The sequence below is a fragment of the Uranotaenia lowii genome, chromosome 2 (genome assembly GCF_029784155.1).
Source record: "Uranotaenia lowii strain MFRU-FL chromosome 2, ASM2978415v1, whole genome shotgun sequence".
Lineage (NCBI taxonomy): Eukaryota > Metazoa > Arthropoda > Insecta > Diptera > Culicidae > Uranotaenia > Uranotaenia lowii.
Genome location: NC_073692.1, coordinates 166,170,533 through 166,194,534, shown reverse-complemented (window position 1 = coordinate 166,194,534; position 24,002 = coordinate 166,170,533). Strand labels below are relative to the sequence as shown.

Genomic DNA, 24,002 nt, shown 5'->3' with positions numbered 1-24,002 from the left:
ATGTCAACTGTAAATATATCATCGGTACGGACTTAAATGCAAGACATCCTAGTTGGGGCAACACAAGAGCAAATTTTAACGGAAAATTGTTGATGGAGGATCTTCAACATGGTATTTATGCAGTTCATCATTCACCGTCTCCTACACATTTCCCACCGAGAGGCTCAGCTTCTACTTTGGATATATTCCTCTCGAATTTAACATCTGGTATAAGCGAAGCATCCACCATCAGAGAACTAGACTCCGACCACTTTCCTGTCAGCATCAGGGTAGGGGCCCTGGAAACTACAAGATAACCATTCACGCGAAGGAATTACCATCACGTCAATTGGGAGAGGCTTAATAGTACCATCGATGCCCGCCTCGATCCCAATCCGGCTATCAACTCCATCACCGGCGTAGAAGAAACGTTGGCCCATTTCATCGAAGTTATCCAAGCTGCAGTTGCTATAAACATCAAGGAAGTTCCAGTTAACATCAGTGTACTAGGTATAGATTCATTCACTAAACTTCTTATACGTAAAAAAATATATTTGTTCGTCAGTACCAAAGAACTAGGAATCCTTTTGTAAATACTTACATAAATAGGCTGAGGAAAATAATCGCAAATCGCTTGTTTACTCTAAAAAATAAAAACTTTAATGATGCTTTAGCTAAATTGAAAGATTATTCTAAGCCTTTTTGGAAATTGGCAAAAATTCTTAAAACTAAACCACAACCGATCCCTCACCTAAAATGTAATAATGAAATATTAATAACTCCGAATGAAAAGGCCAATGCTATAGCAAAAAATATTGTAAAATCACATGAAATAGGTCTTTCTATGTCTAGCCAGATGGAAAACACTGTTAACCAAACTATTGAAACTTTGAAAAATACTAATTGCTACCTTCCAAATGATAAAAGAATAACTGTTCAAGAAATGAAATCAACTATTAAATGTATGAAAAATATGAAGGCACCTGGCGAAGACGGTATCATGAATATTGTGCTAAAACACTTGAGCGACAATAGTCTAACACAATTGTGTAATATATTCAATAGCTGCTTAAATCTAAGCTACTTCAGCACGTGCTGGAAAAAATCGAAAGTAATTCCTATTTTGAAACCGGGCAAAGATCCGACAAGTACAAAAAGTTACAGACCAATTAGTTTGTTGTCATCAATAAGTAAAGTCTTTGAAAAAGTCATTTTGTCTAGACTACAAATGCACATTGATCAAAACGACATCCTAATGAATGAGCAATTTGGTTTCCGTAAAGGGCATTCTACATCACATCAGCTAGCTAGAGTAGTTAACATGATCAAACGTAATAAATCATTAAGTAACTCCACAGCGATGGCCTTTGTTGACGTGGAGAAAGCCTTCGACAACGTCTGGACGAACGGCTTAGTGCATAAACTAGTAAGGTATAACTTCCCTACATATATTGTTAAAATCACACTGAACTATTTAACTGATAGGAAATTCCAAGTACATCTTCAAGGCGCTAAATCAGACGAATATGAAATCCGTGCAGGTGTTCCCCAAGGGAGCATACTTGGGCCAGTTCTTTATTCAATATTTACATCAGATATACCACCTCCGCATAACGGCCAACTATCCCTGTTTGCGGATGATACGGCTATCTCCGTAAAAGGTAGAAAAACTAATCAATTGGTTAAAAAACTCCAAGATTGCCTCAACGTTTTTATGGAATATACATATACTTGTAAGATAAAACTGAATACAGCGAAAACACAAATTACCTTGTTCCCACTAAACCAATCATGGAAACATAAACCACAAACCCAAGTAATTCTTGAAAATAATCAACTACCATGGTCTACTTCTGTGAAGTATCTAGGACTAACAAACGATTATAAACTTCTGCTTAGTCGTCATGTAGAAAACACTAGAACCAAATGTTTGATTATGTTAAATAGATTGTACCCTCTCATAAATAAGAAATCTAAACTCAATTTGAAAAACAAATTAGTCATATATAAACAAATTGTACTTCCAGTAATTGATTACTCAGCTCCTATCTGGGACACTTGCGCAAAAAGTCATTTAAAAAAGTTACAAACCATACAAAATAGGTTTCTAAAAATTATATTGAATCTTATAAAAAGTACTAGAACTACCACAGTTCACGAAAAAGCAAATATAGACTTGCTGATAACAAGATTTCTAAAAATCAAAGAAAAATTCATAGCTAAAACGAGAGTCTCAGAATATGCAACGATAAGAGATATATTTAACAATTGATTATTATAAGTTAGGTTAGGCATGTAGGTTTAGGATAATTATAAGCAAAAACGGAAGCCAAGCTTCAAAACTATCATTTAAAAACTTTCATGTTGAAAACAAAAATTAATATTACATAAAATCGAAGCTGAAATGTTACGACAACACATCTCTTGGAATGTAAAACAAATCCTTGTATTAAAATAACATAAATAAAGAATATTTTAAGTAAAAAAAGTAGTGTCCCTAGAGCTTCTTGGATCGTCTATAGAGTAAAGGGTGATACGGTCAAAATTTGGTCAAGAGAAAATGCGTGTGAATTGGTGAAATCGTTTATTTAACCTTCATCCGCATTAGAGTGTAATTTTGACACTACTGCAAGTTTGAATGCTTGTTACTTTTTTCAGAAGCTTTAAAAAAACAAAAATTTCTTCGGGGACCCTAAATGAATTCAAAAGTTCTTTAATATTGCATCTTTCCTTTTTTATGGACGAACCCTGGAAATCACTTTGGTGCTCAAAAACAAGCCGCCTTCCACTCTATGGCACATTGGCTGTAACATATTCCAATGGAAAAGCCTGAGTTTGAAGACGAGAAGCAAAACATTTTTGTTGCAGGAATTGTGAATGGATACGACAATGACTTCGTTCGTAAAATTCTTCACAAGCATGCCCGAAAAAAGCACCGAAGTGATGCAACAACACTAACACCGGAAAAAGAAGAATCGCAAAGAGTTAGTCTACCGTTTTATCCAAAATTGACTAACGGAATCAGCCAGATTCTTCTGCAGCATGGTCTAAAAACTGCATACAAGAGTGAAACACTCTTAAGGATCGTCTAGTCTCGCTTAAAGACAAGATTCCTGAGGAGGATAGATCCGGAATTTATGAAATTCCATGCAGCAGCTGCCCGGCTATTTATATTGGTCAAACTCGCCGTAAATTCAAAGTCCGTCTCAAAAAACACAAAAATGCCGTTGAGAATGGGAGAATTAATGAAGTGTTGCCGCCCACACAACAGAGTTTGACCATTCCGTCGATTTGAAAAAGGTCAAATTTAGGAACTTTGTACGGAAAACATCACATCTGAATGCTTGGGAGTCGATGTTCATCAGCACCGCCGAACCGTTGATGAACGAAGACAAGCCGCCGATCATTTCACTCTTCAACCTGATCAAACAAAAATCCGCATAATGCCAATTGCATTCGACGAATACTACATCAAGTATGAAACTGGAGCTGTAATCATCCTTTGTGTAATCAGTCGGACATCGTCCTGTAGATGGGCAACATCGAGCCTGAAACCGGTCGACAAAAAAGTAACTTTATATCCTTTTTCCGTTAAGTAAGAACGTTATGAGTCGTGTCCTGTAATACATCGTGTGTTATGTGTATAGTTAAAGTTCTTACGTAAGCACAAATCATATAAAAATTAGTGAACCCTGGAAGCCTGGACAAAAAAAACTCCCTTTTCCGACTTAGAGTGTCAATTTGACACTCCAAAAGTCAAATCTATCTTAGTCGTTTGAATAAAAATTAACTTCATATAAATTTTATATCAATAGAAACCTTGTAATGTCAGTAAAATATCTTTGGAACATTATCTATAGCTAAAGTTACTAGTTTTGTCGTTATTCAGCATGAATGAAAATAAAAATCCGAAAAAACATGCCTCAGGAAAACTGCTGTAGTTCATGTATTACACGTCCAAAAAAATATTTGCCTTATGCATATGAAAGTTGAAGTTAATGTCTACATCATGAAGCCAAGAAATATTTTTTTAAAATTTTTTAATGGGGTTTAAGGGCCACAAAAAGTTAAAAAAATAGTGGTCTGAAAAAACTACTTTTCATTCGATTCCAAGTAAAAAATGTTTGAGCGATGGTAAACTTCTTGAAAAAATATGATTACAAAATTTATTATTATTCTAACATTTTATTGTCTTGAGAATTTTGATGCAACAAAAATTGAATTTACTGGAATTTTCCAAAGTTGACTACTTCGCGCGATTTTTTTACAAATTGAAATTTCATCTGTTTTTGTGGTCCACCGTCAGGTTGTACCCGGATTTTCAGTGCTTTTACTTTGTTTGGGCCAATCAAAAGTGTATTCATTTGAAAGAAAATTAAATCTACATTCTAGTGAGGTGCAACAATTCACGCTGTGAGATTTCACAAAAATATGAAAATTATACACGTAAAATCATTCCTGAATTTCTAGAACCACAAGCAGCACGTCCAGCAAAGCAGAACGTGTTTGTTTGCTCTCCGAAAAGGTACGGTGGGTGGTGATTTGGGCAGAGAGCCAAGCCGAGAGCCGAAATAATGATGCGTGTCGTACGTTTCTTGGTTAGAAATTTTCTATTGATAGTAGTTCGCATTTGCTTGACATGCATCATCAATCAACAATATATATGATGACTTCTAAAATAAACATATTTAGAATCTACAATATCTATAGTTAATCCCATTAAATCAATAATAAAAATATAATTGAATCAATTATATTTTCAGTTAAATCAGCTATACCGGCATAGTCGAATTTACTATATTTATTGTTGAATGCACAACATCAATCATACGATTATAATTGAATCTATTGTATTTATAATTGAATGCATAAAATCAATCATACAACTATAATTGAACCTATTATATGCATAGTTGAACGCAAAATATCAATCAGATAATCTATTATACATATAGTTGGAAGCTTCAGATTTATAATTGGCCGAGAATTAATCGTAAATATAATTGAATAAAAGTGGAATGTTGTTGGAAAAACTATAGTTTTTTCTCCGTGTCCCTTCGTCTTTTTGTTCTCGCGTTCCAGTTTTCTTCCAGCTCCTTTGCATTGGTTCAGTGTCAACCGCTCCTGGAATCGCTTCAACCCTCTGGAGACGGTTGAATGGTGAATGTTCAACATTTTTCCCAACTGCCTGTGTGACAGGTCAGGGAGTTCCAGGTGTTTGAAAAGAATTTGTTCTCTTGACTTGCGTTGGTTCACCTCCCATTTCGATGAATCAAAGAACATGACTTCGAGTTTGATAGCATGTAAACATCAATGAGAAAGTGTGCAAAATTTGGAGTTTTTACCAATGGTCATGTGTCGCAATAATTTCATGTTCGCCATTTATTGAACAATTTTTATGAGCTTAAAAATAGTTTATGTATGAGAATGAAATGTATGCGCTGAGCTTAAAAATCCCTATTTTTATGAAATTTCAAACTTTTTTCCGCATTATTCTCATGAAATTAAATTTTATTCTTTCGCTATTTCCAAAGGGTCTTCAATCCTGAAATGGAAGACTATGGGTTAAAATATTCTGAAAGAGTTTTCATCATGGTGAAATGAAATAATTTCAGAGTTAAATAAGTTGTATCAGAAAAACAATATTTAGAGAATTTTCCCGGTTTAAATTCTAAATTCACAGTTTTTTCCTAGTTTTCCCGGTGCCATTTAAATTCCAGTTTTTCCCGGTTTTTCTGGTTCGCTGGACACCCCGTCTTTAACGAAAATTCTAGCTGACGACAAAAAAAAAACAGGTCATCAAGTTTCATTTCTCTAAAATCAGTATATTTTCCGTTTTATTTTGTCAAATCTACGGATTTGGGATTTATCAATCTTACAGCTCGTGTAAACTCGAAAAACGAGGGAGCACGATCAGTGAAAGAGGATTACACTTGGTGTCAAAGTGGCCAGATTAACAACCGTTCAAATCCGTAGAACTTATTATTATTATTATTATATTATAAATCAACGGATCACATATTGATCCAAATGAAAAACTATAGTTTAGGACAATGTACATACAAGCGGTAATCTACGTTAAACTTAAAACTCTAAGAATTTTTCTTCGGAATACATCACGCGAAACGTCAAAGTCGAAGTACCCGGAGTAGCGGTTAAATGTTTTTATAACACCGATTAGAGCTGTGTTGGCCCCATAATTGTTCAGCCGGAGAGGGACGAAGAGCTGAAGATCACGATTCCTCAGAACTCGTTGCCGTACGTTGAGTCGAAGTTCCTCTAACAATGCGGGGCAGTCTATTCTCGATGAGAGCAGATCCGCAACGACCGAGGCTCGTGTGGCGGTCCGGCGGGCTTGCAGCGTGTCGATGTCGATTAGACGACAGCGGCTCTCGTAGCTGGGAAGTCGGAACGGGTCATGCCAGTTGAGTTGTCGGAGAGCGTATCGCAAAAAACGCCGTTGGATGGCCTCAATACGCTCTGAGCCGTTTTGATAATATGGGCACCAAACAGCCGAGGCATATTCAAGGGTCGATCGAACCAAACTACAATAAAGACTCTTCAAGCAGTAGACATCCTTGTAGTCTTTCGTCATGCGGAAAAGAAGACCCAGACATCTGGAGGCTTTGTCGACGATGTAGTTAGTGTGAGTCTTGAAATTCAACTGTGTGTCAAGAATCACGCCAAGATCTTTCACTTGTTCAACGCGAGCGATAGCCTCGTTTCCAAGATGATAAATGGCTGATAATGGGAGCCGCTTGCGGGAAAACGAAATTACTGCACATTTGCTGCGATTCAAGGGAAGGCAATTTACATCACACCAAGAGGCGAAGAGGTTGAACTGACTCTGTAGGAAGTTTACATCCTCGGGACCGTTGATGCGGCGATACAGTTTCAGGTCATCAGCATACGCTAGTTTTGGTCCATCAAGGAGCAACAGCACGTCGTTGAAGTATATCAGGAATATTATTGGTCCTAGATGACTTCCTTGAGGCACTCCGGATTTGGCGGAGAACTGACTGGAAAATGATTCACCTATTCGAACAATGAGTTTTCGTCCTACCAGGTAGCTGCGGAACCATTCCAGTAGAGACCCGCAGATACCAATACGATCGAGTTTGGCGATGGCTATGGAATGGTTCACCTTGTCGAAAGCAGCTGACAGATCAGTGTAGATGACGTCGGTTTGAGATCCCATGGCAAAACTGTCTTGCACATTAGACGTGAATGTCAACAGGTTTGTAGTCGTAGAGCGCTTGGGCATAAATCCATGTTGTTCATTTGAGAAATAAGGCTTGCAATACGAAAAAATGGGTTCCAAAACAACCAGCTCGAACAATTTGGCTATCGCACATAAGGCAGAAATGCCACGATAGTTGTTCACATTTCGTCTGTCCCCTTTTTTGTGCACCGGAAACATATAGGCCTCTTTCCATAAGGATGGGAACGTAGACTGATCGAGTGAAACTTGGAAGATTATTTTTAGAGGTATCAGCATATGTGATATATATCGCTTCAAGAAGGTAGCTGGTATGCCATCTGGTCCTGCGGAAAGGCTGTGTTTCAGCTTAGCGGTCGCTTTCAAAATAATATCGTCGTCTACAACAATTTGATTCAGCCATGTGTTCAAATGAGGGACGTTACGAGCCGCGCTGGTAACTTGGTCCGAGGATATTGAGTTTGAGTCAAATACACTACGGAATTTGTCAGCAAAGAGGTCACAGATTTCAGGTTCCGAAGTCGCTAAATTATCATCCAGAAACATGGAGGGCGGTAGGCCGGATTCTTTCCGCTGGTCCTTGATGTACTGCCAAAATGATTTGGGTTTTGTTTTGAAACCTCGCTGTATCCGAATTAAGTAGCTCTGGTAGCAGCGTGAGCATAGTTTTTTGTAAGCTGAGTTGAGTTTGCAATACTCATTTTTAGCGCGGAGAGTTTTGTGCCTAGTGTAATAACGGAGAGCTTTATTCTTGAGCGTTTTCATTTGTCGCAGTTCTTTCGTTACCCAAGGAGCTCGTAGGTTAGAAACTGATGAGCGTTTCGGTACGTGACGATCGATGATGTAATTGATTATATGGGAAAATTTCATAGCTGCAGCGTTTGGATCGGAAGATTCCAGTTCAGTTTCCCAGTCGATAGCATCGAGCGTTTGTGAAACAGCGACGAAATCAGCGTTCTTAAAGTCGAGAAAGAATTGACCAGGTTTTCCGATGTGGGCAAAAGCTCTAGGAATATCAAGTGAAAGCAGCAGAGCAGGGTGATGAGGAACAACCTTGACCAAGGGCGTAGGAGCCTCTTCAATCGTAGCCAATTGGGGTCCGTCGCTGATGAAGCAGAGATCGAGCATGCGACCATTTTCATTCTCTATGCTGTTGATCTCGCGGAGAGTTGCTGTGCTTAGAGAGTCGAGAATCGTATTGGAAGGCACCGTAAACGAAGATCTGATTGGATCGGCAAACAAAAAATTGCCTTGCGAGGGAATCCACTTGAGTCCTGGTAGGTTGAAGTCCCCGATGATAACGATGTCGTCTTCAGGAAGCGTGAGAGAACACAATTTAGAAAGGCCGCTGGAAAAGGAATCAGCAAAAGATGCATTTCTAGTACGATCAGAAGGCAGATACACAACCCCAACGTAGAGTTTTTTCGTGCCAAGATCGATACGGGTCCATACGAATTCTTGATCGTTCCATGATTCGTCGTAGATGGGGATGACTGAAAGAGTGGATCGGATAGCAATCAGAACTCCACCACCTGTGGATTTCGTGCTGTTGTTGGGACCTCTGTCACAACGGAACACAGTGTAGTCAGAGCTGAAGACTTGACTAGACAGGGTTCTATCGTTCAGCCAGGTTTCTGTTAAAGCGATAATATCGTAGCAGGAGCATTAAAAACGGAAAGCACACCAATTTTGATTGAATAAGATTTGATGACCATTTTTTTTTGTCGTCAGTTTCAATTTTGTTTCCGGTTATCCGCAGAATCCCTACAATTGTTTCGTTTATCCGTAGAAAATACGTAGGAAATGTGGAAAATCCGTAGATTTCGAGCATCGATCCGTAGATTCGTAGAAGTGCTCAATATCAGTAAATCTACGGAAAAATCCCTACGCTGCTCGGAAAGCGAATAGAAAAAAAAGTGTTGTTTTCTCCTGACTTTTTGTTGTTGTGGAGGAGCCGACCAACAATGCTGGCAAATAAAAAAAAATGACAATTTGACGAAAAACATGAAGTGATCAGCCAAGCATAATTTTGAGGCGGTGCGTGTTGATTATAAAGAGTACTTTTTTTAGGAATCAAAATTCACGCGATTTCTAAATTTAAGAAACCGATGCAAGAGAAAAAGCATGAAACGACATTGTTAAGAAAAATGCATGTATTCCTTTTGATAAAAAGAATCAAAATTCAGAATTCAATCTCAAATTCAGCACGTTTTTTATTGCAAAACATGCTTTTGTTTTATTGGTAAATATTCACAGTTAACCTTCTCAAATCGATGAGATAACACAAACGGGCAATCAATATTTTCTGAGTTTATCTCTTGGCAATGTTTTTGTATGGATATGTAGAGGTGATGTTACTTATCTAGCTGTCAAGAAACGCACCGAAGATATGATAATTTTCGTCAGTTTATTGGCCGTGTTCGATTTTTGACGACTGTGTTATGAGTTGACGTTTGCTATCAGTTAGATTAATCTTGACGCGTGAAGGATATACGATGCGGGCACTTGATTGGATTTCGGGATAAACATAATCTCATCGCGACCTTAATTATGGTTTATATTGAACGAAATATCACCCCAGTAGATGCTTAATTAAAATGGCAATGAATAGGCTAATCGATAAATGAAGCGCGCTAGCCGCACTGACGTTTCCAACCACGAGAGCATCGTAAGGGCCAACGGCCAGATTAGTGGTGTTGACTTTGGATCCCACCTTGTGTCGGGAATCTGTACCGACTATCCGTACGGTTGCTTCCTCGCCAACAAATCGGTACAACTCACTCAAATCGACCGTGCTGGGATGATCTGAGAAGTTAATTACGATCACATGGTACGGATCATTGGAACGATCTTCGTTTTCCCGAAGGAACCTTACAAAGGCAAACACATCACTGTTGAACGCAATCGACCGGAAGTCTCCATGAGTGAACAGTCGCTCCTTTCGCATCGCTAAAACATCAACGTAGAGCTGATAGGTACTGTAGTCGGCTTCCTTTTGCTTGTGAAGGTTGACTTGTCTGAAGAGTGGATGCAGAGGAAGCCAAGTTTTGGGTGCGGCAGAAAATCCTCCATTGAAGGTGTCATCCCACTGGAAAGGTGTTCGCTGTGGATCACGAGAAGCCCATTTGTAATTCTCTGGTCCCAGGTTGCACCCCTGTGGGTCGAGGCTATCTTCGTAGGACATATCCCGAAAATCTTCCATCCCAATTTCTTCCCCGTTGTAGATGACGGCAACCCCTGGAAGACCAAGTTCGAGTAGAGCCATTCCGGAGATTCGATTTCGACCGTATCGACTTGCCAATCTTGGCTTGTCGTGATTGCCGAGCACCCAGTTGGTAATTTTACCACGAGGCAAATTTTCTAGCCACTTGTCAATGGTATACTTGAAATCGTAAGCTGAGGAATCGCTATTAAGTTCCTCGATCATAGCGAAGTTGAACGGAATGTGTGCCCGTGGTTGCTTTCCGTCTTCCGATTCGTAGAATCGCATCAGCATCGTGAGGTTGGTATACGCTTCGGTCATCATGATGCTGGAAGAATTTTAAGGAAGGTTGAATCCTCAGCAGTAGATTAAGATTGAATCAGTTCAAGCTTATTGACACCATGAATTTAAAAAAAATGTTTGTTTAATCCGAATTTTGAACATGGGAATAAAGTTTTAAGAATTTTCAATTTTGAATATGGGTCCAGCATTTAAAGTTTCATACTTACATCTGCTCAACTTGATTTTCCTTGACATAATCGTCGATAACCTTTCGCCATCTTCCGATCACTTCGTACGTTTCCGGCAGATCTTTGGTGTAGATGTGGTGCGTATACCCATAGCTGTTGGGATCCCGCTCATCGTTGATTGGCTCATCGCGGAGGTCTTCTATCTCGAACATGTGGTTGATGGCATCGATTCGGAATCCGGATGCACCTTTCCGCATCCAAAATCTCAAGATTTCATCGAACTCCCGAACCACCGCCTCATTGCGATAGTTCAAATCAGGCTGCCCGGCGGCAAATTGGTGCAGATAGTACTGGCCACGAATGTCACTCCATTGCCAAGCCGATCCGTAGAACACTGATTGCTGCGGGAATTTTCAATTTTTTAACTTTCCACACAGTTTATGACAAAGAAAACCATTCCAACCTACCCAATTGTTCGGAGGGTTTCGCTGCCCTTGAGCATTCGTCTTACCATCATGCCAAACGTAATAATTCGTGTATGGGTCCTCTCGGCGTTCCGATTTCTTGAACCATTCATGTTCATCACTGGAATGGTTTGGTACAAAATCTAGAACAATCCTAATGCCCAGCTTCTTGGCTTCAGCAAACAAATTTTCTAATTCCTCATTGGTTCCGAATAGTGGATCAACCTCGATAAAGTTGCTCACATCGTAGCCGAAATCCACCTGTGGCGACGAGAAGATCGGACTCAACCACGTGGCTTCTATGCCCAAGTCCTTCAGGTGCTGCAACTTAGCGGTTACTCCGTTGATGTCACCCACACCATCGTTCAATTTACTGTCAAAGAATGATCGCGGATAGATCTGATAGAAAACCGTCGACTCCCACCACTCTTTGTCGTCACTCTGCTGACCTAAAGCTGATCCCGTAGTGAAGACCACCAAGGTCACCACCAACAATCCGAATCTAGTCATACTCATCGTTGACCCCCTCGGGCGGTGGAAAATCAACGAACACTGGGAATCTGCCGAATCGGATCCTCTATATATAGACAATCGAACACGACGAGAGATTGGCAGTCACTTTTAATTGACGAGCTCAATTTCGTTGTGCCATCATAAACACACCTTTGAATGTATTACTCGGGAAGAGTTGGTACCGTCTCATGAAGCTACGGAAAGAACTTATCATATCTCTATGGCTGCAGTGAATTATGGTTCAAACCTGGTGTGACAATAAAGATTGAGAGTAGGTATTCGTATTGCATCACGATAACTCGATTTTTCCCCATTAAGTATCTGTTATCTCGTGAATATTTTTTCAATGAGTAGTGATCATCAAAAAGTTGGGGTTTGGTGAAAAACCCCACCTTAGTGCAATAAAACAGAAAAAATTGCTACACACAAACGTACCTGAGCCATTGACAGATTTTATAGAACGATAAATTTCTTATTGGCAGTGTCTATAAAGTAAACGTGGAAAAGGCTGATCTTCGCGTGACATTGATAGCATCTTTGCTTACGAGTGGAATCATTAGATGACTATTATGAAGCTGAGTAGCTATATGACGATCTTAAAAGAAATTCTGATCAAAAATAATACCCAATTTTCCAGCTTGGTCAACGTCTGGGGGAGGAAGACTAAAATTCGCTGTATCGTTTTCTGTATCGGTTTTTTACTGTTCAGCAAAATGCCAGCAATTGTTGAAAAGATTTGTAATCGTTAAAATTTTAACTTTAGATGATCAGTTTCGCGTAGCGAGTCATGTAACTCAATTGTTTAGGTACTAAATTCAAGTATTTTGAATTAATTGCAGCAGATTCAAATAGTAAACATCGAAATTGAATACACCAGCTAGATTATCCAATACCAGTTTGTCAACTCTGTCGTAAATATAAACTTTGAACTATATAACAATGTTGTTCGGTCCATGGAATCTACTCAAAATCTAGATCTGTTTTTTGTGCTATTGTTTGAACAACCATTAATCAAACAATTTTTGTTTATCAGCTCCAAAAACTTCAACGAAATTTGAGCAACTCAATACGCCTGATCATGCAAGAATTTGCCAGAGCAAAACAAAACCTAATTAAATAATTGTTATATGCAAAACAAGTGCTTTTCAGCATCAAAAAAGTTTTATTGAAAATCATTAAATAATAAAGTTAAATTTTGAACCTTCGCACTGGTCGGTAGATTGATTAGAAAAATTTGACGTTTGAAAGATTTTTTTCTTTTTTTATTCAGTCTTCCCTCCCCAGGCCAACGTATGCAATTTCTTTTCCATCGAAATTAAGAATGGAGGGCGTGATGGAGATGGTCAATCAGTTGCCCATCCTAAATTTTGGCTAGATCTTGATTAATTTTCTGTAAAGAATATTAACTATCGGAGCATAAATATATCTGATCAATATCGAAAAATAAATGAACTGAACAGAAATCCTTAACTGACGGAAGACCATTACTAAACAAGGGAAACAATATTGGACCTAAGATACATCCTTGAGGAACGCCAAAATCCATTGAGGAGGAGTCGGAAAACAAGCCGTTGTAGACATCGGATTTTGAACGCCCTTTTAAGTAAGAATTATTCATATCTGCGCCAGATTTGAAAAAAAAAAATATACTTAAGTTACAGTTTTTGAACATGTTTAGTATGCGCCACTCTATTGAAAACTTTAAACAACAGCCAGCAGGAGATGAAGCGCACTTCCTTTTTTCTTCTCTTCTTATATATAAAAATTGAGCCATAAATATGTAGGGGAGAGTGAGGTATCGTGGGCCATGGGGAAACGTGGGCCACTTTTGATATCTCAGATGTGTGTTGAGATAAAAATCTCAAACCAACTGTCATCGTCGTCGCTTTGCGTGAGCATATATTTCTAAATGTTGTTGACTGAAATACGCATCATATGTTTCTTTTATTTATCAAGCTAAAAACAGTTAGAAAAATGTACTTACATAATTAAAAAAAACACTCGCTAATTTCATCGGTGGGGAACCTAAAGTGCATAACAAAAATATGCTCATACGCTTATGATCTTAGTTTTGTCGTGATCTTTCACGTCTAAAAGGAATTTTTGATGAAACGTCAATAAGTCACACAAACGCAGCCAATTTGCAAATCATAGCTTGTGGGGAATCGTGGGCCACACATCGTGAATCACCTATATTTTTATGTTTTTATACACAATCAGAACTTGAAATACGTTTTTCCTATCTGCAAAGTTTCCTTATGCCAAATGAAGAGTTATGAAAAATATTTTGTCCATCTTTTATAAGAAATTTTGCCAAAACATTCGCGAGCCAGGTTTTCTAATCTATGCGATCATACACAGCTCTCTTTTTTATTTCATCATCTGAAATTGCTTTAAAATAACGAAATGAATTAGGAAATCACAGTTTTGGGTCAACTCATAAACTTTGCATGTTATTTGGTCAATTTGGATTTGGTGGCCCACGATTCCCCACCATTTTTCAAAATCCAAAAAGTATTGCTTTTTTTTCAAACCGTCAGAATTAGGGGAAAACAACTTATTAAAATTTTTTAAAAAATACCTTATTATACCTTGAAAATGTACAAAACCAAACCATTTTTTATTTTCATTATATATTTTATAATAAAGAAGTTATGGAACAACGAAAAAAAGTGGCCCATGATTCCCCACTCTCCCATACTAACACGAATAACTCTTGCAGGGTTCATCTGATTTGCATGCATTATTTTGTGTTAGGTTTCCCACGAAGAAAAACACAACGGAGTGACAATTTCGAAAATGATTTTGTGGAATTAAATAATTATTTTTCTGTTTTGATTCGTATTACCTAAATAAAAGTCATGGCACCCAATTTCAATAATCTTTTTTTTTTACATTCAAATCATTCAGAGAAGAAAGGCGCCATAAGCAATCAAGGCTTACTGATGGTCATTCATCTTTTTGTAGGAAGTTTTGGCGCCCAATTTCATTGCCACTGTACTCTTCACGTGGCACCATTAATGCCGTTTTCGTTTATCTCCACTAGCGCGGGGCAAAACTTTTTCTGAATAAACAAACAGAATCGTTACCCGGGACGATGCAAATATATGGTTGCTATACTCACACTTATGTTTACCCTCAACACTGACAACTTTTACGGGGTGCAACCGCCTGCTTGAGGTTCAAATCTCGGGCAAAACTAGTGGACTTCTGAATTAATAAACGAACATAATAACAGCAGTTAGCAATTATTTTTGGAAGGTGTTGCAACGCTCACCGGGTGAGCTAGTGAAAAATAAATTAAAAAAATTAACCAACGTCTTGTCATGTTGTACACAACAAGGAACTTTTTCATCTTCTTGTTGTATAATTTAGTGGAATTACAGATTGAAATTTTTATAACATATGTATGGACAGCTCGTAAAGACTAAAAGAAAATAATTATCACATTCGTTGCCATGGCACCCATATTCGGTTGACGGGTGTATTTCCTGGGGGACCCATCACATAAAAAAAAACGGGCGACGCTCATTTACTAAATTTAGCCACTTAGTTTCGCAACGTGTTAGAAATCTGAAGTCTGAAACTTAATTTTTGAAAACTACTGAATATCAAAACAAAATGTCATTCTTTGTATTTGCTGACGCAAAAATGACGATAAGAATGCATAAATATTACAATTTTCATCCATTTTCAAGTTTAAAAGGTGCACCATTATTCGATTCGAAAAAGTCATCTGCCGCCATGTTTGCCGCGATATTAGTCAAGAAATTATATTTCGTTGCCTACTTAATGGCGTTTTACCTATAAGGATACCAAAAAGTGTTTTTAAACTGCAAAATATTCGATAATTTTGGTAATAACTTTTTTTTTGTCAAAGTATAGTAAGTTTACAAAAATACGATGAACGTGTTTTCAAACGTGTCATCAAACATGGTATCAAAAAAAAAAAACATTAAAAATTTAAAATGAAGGTTTTATATCAATTATCAACTTTCCTCAAAACCGGAAGTATTTTCACTTTCTGCAAAAAAAGTTGAAAACTGAAAGTTAAGTTTGCCAAATTTTCCAATGTTTTTAAATCGTCAGCCTCAAAATGCTGTTTGCTTGAGTTATCAATTAAATTCTTTAAAAATGTATCTAAACATTGGAATATTTTCATTGAAAAATTCCCTTTATCATCTTAATATTTTGTTTTAGTTTTAAAATAAATTTACCGAATTTTATGCAATCGTTTTTTCTTGTTTTACCGAAGTTTAGTCCAACTTTGTAAATTTTTGGTATACACCTAGGTCTTTTTTTACACTGATATACGTACCGCGTAAAAAAACCTTGCAAAAACACGGTTTTTTGGAATTCCCGAAAACCGTGTAAAAAAACTGTGCTAATTCCCGAAAACCGGGAAAAAAAACCGTGCTAATTGCGGAAAATCGTGTAAAAAAGACCTTTAAATTCATGCAGCCCTGAAACTTGAAACAAAAAGACATGGAACTTGACGTTTTAGACCTGAGACTTGACACCTGAGACCTGAGACCTGAAACTAGAGACTCAGGTCTCAGATCTCAGGTCTCAGTTCTCATGTCTCAGGTCCAGGTCTCAGGTCTCAAGTCTCATGTCTCAGGTCTCAGATCTCAAGTCTCAGGTCTCAGGTATCAGTTCTCAGGTCTCTTGTCTCAATTGTCAGGTTTTAAGTCTCAGGTACCAGTTCGCAAGTCTCAGGTCTCAGGACTCATGACTCATGTTTCATGTCTCGTGTCTCAGGTCTCAGGTTTCAGGTCTCCGATCTCAGGTCTCAGGTCTCAGGTCTTAAGTCTCATGTCTCAGGTCGCATGTCTCATGTCTCAGGTCACAGATCTCAAGTCTCAGGTCTCAGGTCTCATGGTTCATGTCTCGTGTCTGAGATCTCAGTTCTCATATTTCAGGTCTCAGGTCTAATGTCTCAGGTCTCAGGTCTCAGGTCTCAGGTCTCAAGTGTCATGTCTCAGGTCTCCGGTCTCGGGTCTCATGTTTCACGTTCTTAGTCTCAGAGTCAAGATTCTCCCAACTTCAAAAAGATTCTAAGTGTTTTCCTTTGAAAAGGACTTAGAACATTTTCTCTCAAAAACCGTTTTAATTCGCGAAAACCGTGTAAAAAAACCGTGTTAATTCCCAAAAACCGTGTAAAAAAAGCCGTGTAAAAAAACCGCGTGAAAAAAACCTAGGTGTATTTTCAAGTTTGTCTGCGTTTTCTACCCATAATTTATCATCTTTGAAGCCTAAAAATCTCAACTTTTTGTATGGAAAACAGAGTTTCTGAATTTTGTCCTTTCCAGGATTTTAATCTACAAAACCTGTGCTGGAAAGTTAAAAAAAAAGAATCATTTTTTTTCTTGAATCGATCATAGTTTTTTAATTTATCTATGAAAAGTTCGAAAAAAGACTCGATGTAGAAGCTGTAAAGCAAAATTTAAATTAAACTACATAAATTCGTATATGCTTCGTGCTTTCAATATTTGCAACATAACTAGGAATTCCTCATTTTTATTTCATCAGTTTCTTATTGATAATTCGATAAATTACTCATAATCCAACCTGTACATTGTCAGTCTTAGCTTTAAATGATGAATTGAACGTATTGATTTTTTTAAACGCTTTAATTGAAAAAGAAGAAAAGAAATTTTAATGAAGATGGTCAATTATTATAAACAATTGTTATCATTTTGCTGGGCAACTATGTATTTCCAATGGTCTGAAATATATTTTACAATTGGGTTTTGATTTCTTTTTAAATCTCGTGTAAAATTTTATTTAGGTATCACATTTCTGTGCACTAACTCTTATGTCCGAAAGTTCAAATTCTTAATTTATAAGGAATTTGCATTCTTTTACTGATGTTTCTGAAATATTGATGCCGAATAAAATACTAGATTGCTTGGAATTTATTTTCAAGCAAATTTCTAGCTCAGAATATGGATCTTCATTTTGAATAATTTATTGATGACTTACCAGGAAATCGCATTTATTGAAAATATTGATTCTTATTGGTTTTGAATCGTTTCATTAAACTTATTATTTTTTCGTTTATATGTGATGGTCATACATGCGTGAAAAATGGTTAAAGAAATCAATTTGCTTATTTGTTAGAAATTTTTAGTATTGTTACTATTTCTAGCCTAATTTTAAATTCGAATGAAAAATCTGTTTTATTTTTAAAAACAACATAAATTTTTCTAAGAAAAAATTCTAAAACATATACTTATTTTCTGCCAGTTTTATGAAAGAAATTGATAAATTTTGTTCAAATATATTTGATTGGAAGAATGTTCATTCTGTTTTAAATATTCAAATAGCTCTATTCGAAATTTTATAAAAAAGTTAGCCGTTCTCCGTTCCTTACCAAAATAATCATTTCAATGGCATGAAGTTTCTTTTATTGAAAAAAGTAACGAAAATGGAACTGAAAATGATTGACTTTTTGTATCATCCTAATGCTTGTTTGAAATTATTGGAGTTACTTACCAGAAATGTGGATATTAATTATTAACAAGTTTTGCTTACCTGAAAACAAAAAAGAATACATTAGTTATAAATAGAAGTTTAGTAGATTTTTGGTTTGTGTAAACGTGTTTAATGTGATTATTATCTTCTTATTTTAATATTTTTTAATGTTTTCCTTGGGATTGCACAGAGGTCTTTGGAAAATATATTATTCATAAAATACTTCAATAAACTGAGTTGATTTGGGATCATTTTTGAAATTCTGAAATTTTGGTGTTTAAAAATCTTCGTTTTTGTTCAAAACTTATCCATGATTTTTTGTAGAATTTTCAAGTAACGTTTACATAAGTAAATTTGAACTTGAAGGTTTGCATGAGAAAATTGAATATTTTGAGCTGAAGGAAGAATCAACATCATTTGTGTTTCTTCTGTGGAACTAGGACTATTGATGGTTTTTGTTGAAATTTATAAATTTTCTAAAGAGAATTTTCCGCTGTACTATTTAGTTGAAGACAGTAACTTCGTTTCTAATTAGGCAAAAAAATTATTAGCTATTTAAAAGGGGTATGTCTTTTGGCATTGCAAAACCATAAATTCAATTGACATCACTGCTGGTGCCTCGCGAAGTGTTGCATGAAAATAAGTCATGCAATACCTCGCTAGGCACCCAGCAGTGATGTCAGATGAGTTTAATATTTTTCAATGCCTTATAACTTTTTTGTTTAATAAGATACGAAGTTACAGTCTTGGACAAAGTTGTTCAGCAATAATGTATATTTATTAGTACATAATATCTAATATTCCCATACAAACCTAAAAGTTCAAATTTACTCATGCAAACGTTACTTGAGAATTCTCTTAAAATCATGGATGAGATTTGAACCAAAATGAAGCTTTTAGAACACAGGGTTTGAGAAATTTAAAAATAACCCCAAATCGATTCTGTCTAATACTTCAATACAGTTTTTGAGCTTAACAAATTTTAAAAAGTACATATACTTTTATTTCAGAAACGAAAACTGACAAGAACAACTAATTACATTATGAAAATAAGGACATGAAGAGCACCTAAAGCTTATGTGTGGTTTAAAAAATAAGTAAATAGGTACTTGAGATTTTAGTTGATGTATGGCTAAAGTGCGACATTTGAAAATTTGATTAGAAGCAATAAGACTAGGTCAGCCTTTTAAAAATTCGAATTAAGTTAGCACTAACAAATCCGATGGTTTGCTAACTGGCAGGCTGAGATGGTCCTTGAGTTGGTATTTTTCATTCGATTCATGTTTTTTCTGCTATAATTCAGCTTTCGAGGCTTCGTTAATTCTTATATTATTAGCTGTTGATTATAAGGAACAACATAAATGAGAAATGATTCTTCCTTTTCAAATTAAAGCTTAATGCCTGTATGAGCACAACACGAAAAAAACAAGGCAAACTCGCTAATGCGCTGTCAAGTTTAAATTGCTGGATCTGTGGCGAACTGGAACTTGGCGATGAAAACAAATTATTTAGTCCTATCCAAACTTTTATACGCTGCCAGCGATTTCCAGCAGCAGCACATTTCCAGAGACCGACAGCTGTAATGGGATCAAAACAAGTCCTTCCTCGGCATCTTTGCTCTCGTTGGCTGTCAGTATCCTTGCCATTCCAGCACCATTCAAATTTATCACCGAATTTCCATCTGTAAATGGAAGCAGGAGTCTCTAGCTTGCTAAATAAATACCTACGACGCTCATGAAGTTTGATTAACTTTGCCAAAGTTATTGCGCGCACTTTTTGCCCCATTATGGTTGAAATGGGAATGTTGCTGTATCCTCCTCGACTCACCTGTAGATTGAGCTTCCAACAATAACAACCAAAATCTAATTATGTATCAACCCACCACAACGAACACTCCTTGAGCCCAATCGACCTGGCCCTGTTCTCCATCTTGATCAACAACTTCGGAAGAAGCCTATCGCGCCAAGCCAGGCAAGGATAATATTTCTTTCATTTTCCTAATTGAAGGCGGGGAAAATGGCCACCGTGATTTAGTTATTTTGTCAAGAATTATGTACACAACAGGTTTAATTGCAGCCAACAAACAAATCCAAAAGTAAACACGTGTCACAGGGAGAAAATTCCATCTTCATTACTACGTTTTGGTAAAGATATGTCAGTGTTATTTAGATTCAGTTGTCAATTTTGTGCGAACATTGAACATGAACATAGACATTTTTGTAAAAAGTTTTTAATTCATTTTACTAAAATTTTTTCAATGTTTTTATTGAAATCTACATATTAAATGACCATTTTGAGCATACCGAACAAAGATCTTTTGTGAAATCTATGCACCGTTTTCATTTGTGAATAACTTTTGATAGCGTAGATGGAATGAAATGAAATTTTCAGTAGTATTAGTCAGTATTGTTTTGTCGAAAACAAATCTGTCAAGTGTTTTTAGATAGCTTCCATATAAGAAGATTTGTGTAAATCCGGGGTAAGATTGATCACTTTTTTCAATATTTTTCGATTATTTTTTCTGTAAAGGGGAATGTGGCATGTTTCAAATTTCTAATAAAGCATGGATAACTACAAATCTGGACGCACTATTTATTTTACCATAGTGCTCCTAGTTGTCGGATCTGGAATGTTTTGGTAACACTTTGTAGAGGAATGTTTTTTCTACCAGTGCTGAAAATTTCATTACGATTCGTTTTGTTTCAAAAAAGTTACACGTGATGGAAGCCGCGAGATGAAAATAAATTTTGAACACCCACGTCAAAAACCCGACGTGGTCGGGTTCAAAAAATCGCGAAATCGTTAAAAATGGTCAAATCAACCGTGTGTAGCGTTCTCAAACGTTTCCGTGAGATGCGTACTATAGATCGGCAGGTTCATACCAAGCGTTATAGTGGACCTAAGAATCAGAAACTGCATTTGAAGGTGTTGAGAACGATCAAGGAAAACCCAGGGTAGTCGGACTATGACATTGCCAAGAAATTCAACGCCGACCGGTGCACCGTCAGCAGAATTCATCTACGCGAAGGAATACGATCCTATCGGACCAGTAAGCAACCAAACCGGACATTGAAGCAGAATTTAGTGGCCAAAGGACGTGCCCGCAAGTTATACAAGAAGATTCCAACGAAGTTCGACGGATGCATCCTCATGGATGACGAAACGTACGTGAAGATGGATTTTGGGCAGCTTTCTGGCCAAAAATTATGTAAAGCCACTGCAGTGGTGCACTGCACTGGTCATGGTGATGTCCCCGGCAACTTCAAATTCGTTTTTGCTGATAAGTTGGCAAGAAAGTGTTTGATCTGGCAAGGTATTTGCAGCTGCGGACGAAAAATTCCGGTTTTTATGAAAAACAAGACCATGGACTCCGAAATTTACAAGGAGGAATACCTGAAAAACTTTTTTTTCGTACATTAGATCTCACAAAGGACTAGTTAAGTTTTCGCCAGATTTGGCAAGCTGCCACTACAGCTAGGAGGTTCTACAGTGGTATTGGGCCAACGGGTGGATTTTGTCGAAAAGGACATCAACCCACCCAACTGCCCTCAATTCCGCCCTATCGAAAAATTTTGGGCAACTGTCAAGCAGAAGATGAAGAAGAATGGTAGGACGACTCGGGAAGCAACAGAGATGAAGAGATTGTGGAACAAAATGGCCGCTGAGGTCAGCGAATAGGGTGTTCAAACTATAATGAGTGATACTCAACCAAAAGTTCGAAAATTCATCAAAACAACATCGGAATAATTTTTTTATTATTTTTCCTTTAAAGTGCAATAAAAATCCTACATTTCAAGTACAAAACATTTTTATTTCGTTTACATAGCTCCGAGATAGACCCGTTTTAATGCGTCCAGATTTGTAGTGATCCATGCTTGATATTGTCTATATTTTGACGGTTTTATCGAGTTTTCTTGATCATGAAGGATACAAAACACCTTCAAAATATTTACAAATGCTAGTTCATCAATCGCTAAGCCAGTTTGGAACAAACTCAAATGATATAAAATTAATCATGAAACTCTACAAAATTGAACACAACACTTTCGGTGGCTCAAAGATACTAAATTTATAACTTTTGATCCTTTGAATTCTGAGATACACATTTCGGTGATTCTTGGTGTTGGTTTACGACCCATGAATCCTACATACGATACTGCGACGGTCGAAAACCCACGGAGCAGAAGGACTTATGAAGGTGATGGATTCTGAGCGAAATAGCTAATCTGCAGAACTGAACTGCAGAAGATTAACCAAATGAAGAAAACCCTTAGCATCTTTGCACCATTTTGTATTGTATATAGTCAGTTACTATTAAGAGCAATTTGGGACTGGTCATTAGACTGGCCCATAACAAAAGAAATACTTATATTCCACGCGGCACCCCCTAGGTTGGTGCCTTTAGGTGAAAAAATGACTTTCTGAAAGTTTCAGGTTATTTGGCAGAAGCACGAGCTGGCGCAAAGGACTTGAAATTTGTATGAAGATTTTCGGAAAAATGTATGAAAAATCGCCATACCTTCACTCTTTGTGTTCTAAAATATGTTCCCAGTATGCTAGAAAGCTCAGAATTTCAGAAATTGTAGTTTAAATAATGACAAACAAGTTTGTAGAAGATTGTGAAGCGATACGAGTTAATTGTGATGAGTTATTTGCAATTGAATGTGTGATTGTCGCATTTCTGTGATATACCGTGAACAGTGTATGGGCTAATAATCGCACTTATTTGATCGCATCGTCACACAATGAGAATAAAAAATACGAAATTTGTGTCCCGGCAAAGTTGTAGCTTATTTTATAACAAATAGTTGCAACTATGCCGAGGACACAAATTTTCTATCTGTTTTCTCAGTGTATTACAATGCGATCAAGTTAGTACTAATAATCCACCTATACACCGTTCACGATATATCGATGAAATGCGAAAAAAATCACACATTCATTTGCAAATAACTCATCACAGTCAACTCGTATTGCGTCACAATCTTCTAGAAACTTGTTTGTCATTACTTGAACTACAATTTCTGAAATTCTGAGCTTTCTAGCATACTGGGAACATATTTTAGAGCACAAAGAGTGAAGGTATGTCGATTTTCCATACATTTTGCTGAAAATCTCCATACAAATTTCAAGTCCTTTGCGCCAGCTCGTGCTTCTGCCAAATGACTTGAAACTTTCAGAAAGGCATTTTTCACATAAAAGCACCAATCTAGGGGGTGCCGCATTGGAAACAATGTTGTAAAAATCACCTCATACAAATTTGGGCCAGTCTACTGGTCATGTTTGACCCCTAGTTAGTAATTTGATTAGCCTGAATATATGTATGTTAAATGTACTTTTCGTTATCAATAAATTCGTTATGAAAGAAGTGTGTATTTGAGCCAAATAAATGTGTGCCTTTTTGCCGTAAAATAAAGTGTGCCTAATTTGTAAAATCGGAGTTGTTACTTACCACCGGAGCAGAAAATTGTAACCATCAAAAGGATCATCATACCACCCACGGAATACCTCAACCAACCAGGAGCCCAAGGTTAGCCCCATTCGGAATTCAAACCATACAGTCCACTGCGAGGTCTAAACAAGGGTTTGGACAGCACTCCAACACTTGGTTTAGATTTTTTTGTGGTTAAAAAAACAACATCGCGATTCTAAATATGATAAGGCCGATCAACAATTGA

The 24,002-nt window shown here is 37.1% G+C and overlaps 2 protein-coding genes across 4 annotated transcripts in view; one reads left to right on the top strand and one right to left on the bottom strand.

Moving 5' to 3' along the window:
- The window catches only part of LOC129745155 (protein naked cuticle homolog), a 503,284-nt gene that overhangs the window by 276,349 nt on the left and 202,933 nt on the right, over positions 1-24,002 (top strand). The window lies entirely within an intron of this gene.
- LOC129745149 (maltase 2-like) lies at positions 9,387-11,870 on the bottom strand. The gene is made up of 3 exons (XM_055738062.1): positions 11,338-11,870; positions 10,910-11,271; positions 9,387-10,728 (listed from the first exon to the last, which is right to left on the bottom strand). Exons 1-3 carry the CDS (start codon positions 11,848-11,850, stop codon positions 9,771-9,773), a joined length of 1,833 nt encoding a protein of 610 aa, XP_055594037.1. The 5' UTR covers positions 11,851-11,870; the 3' UTR covers positions 9,387-9,770.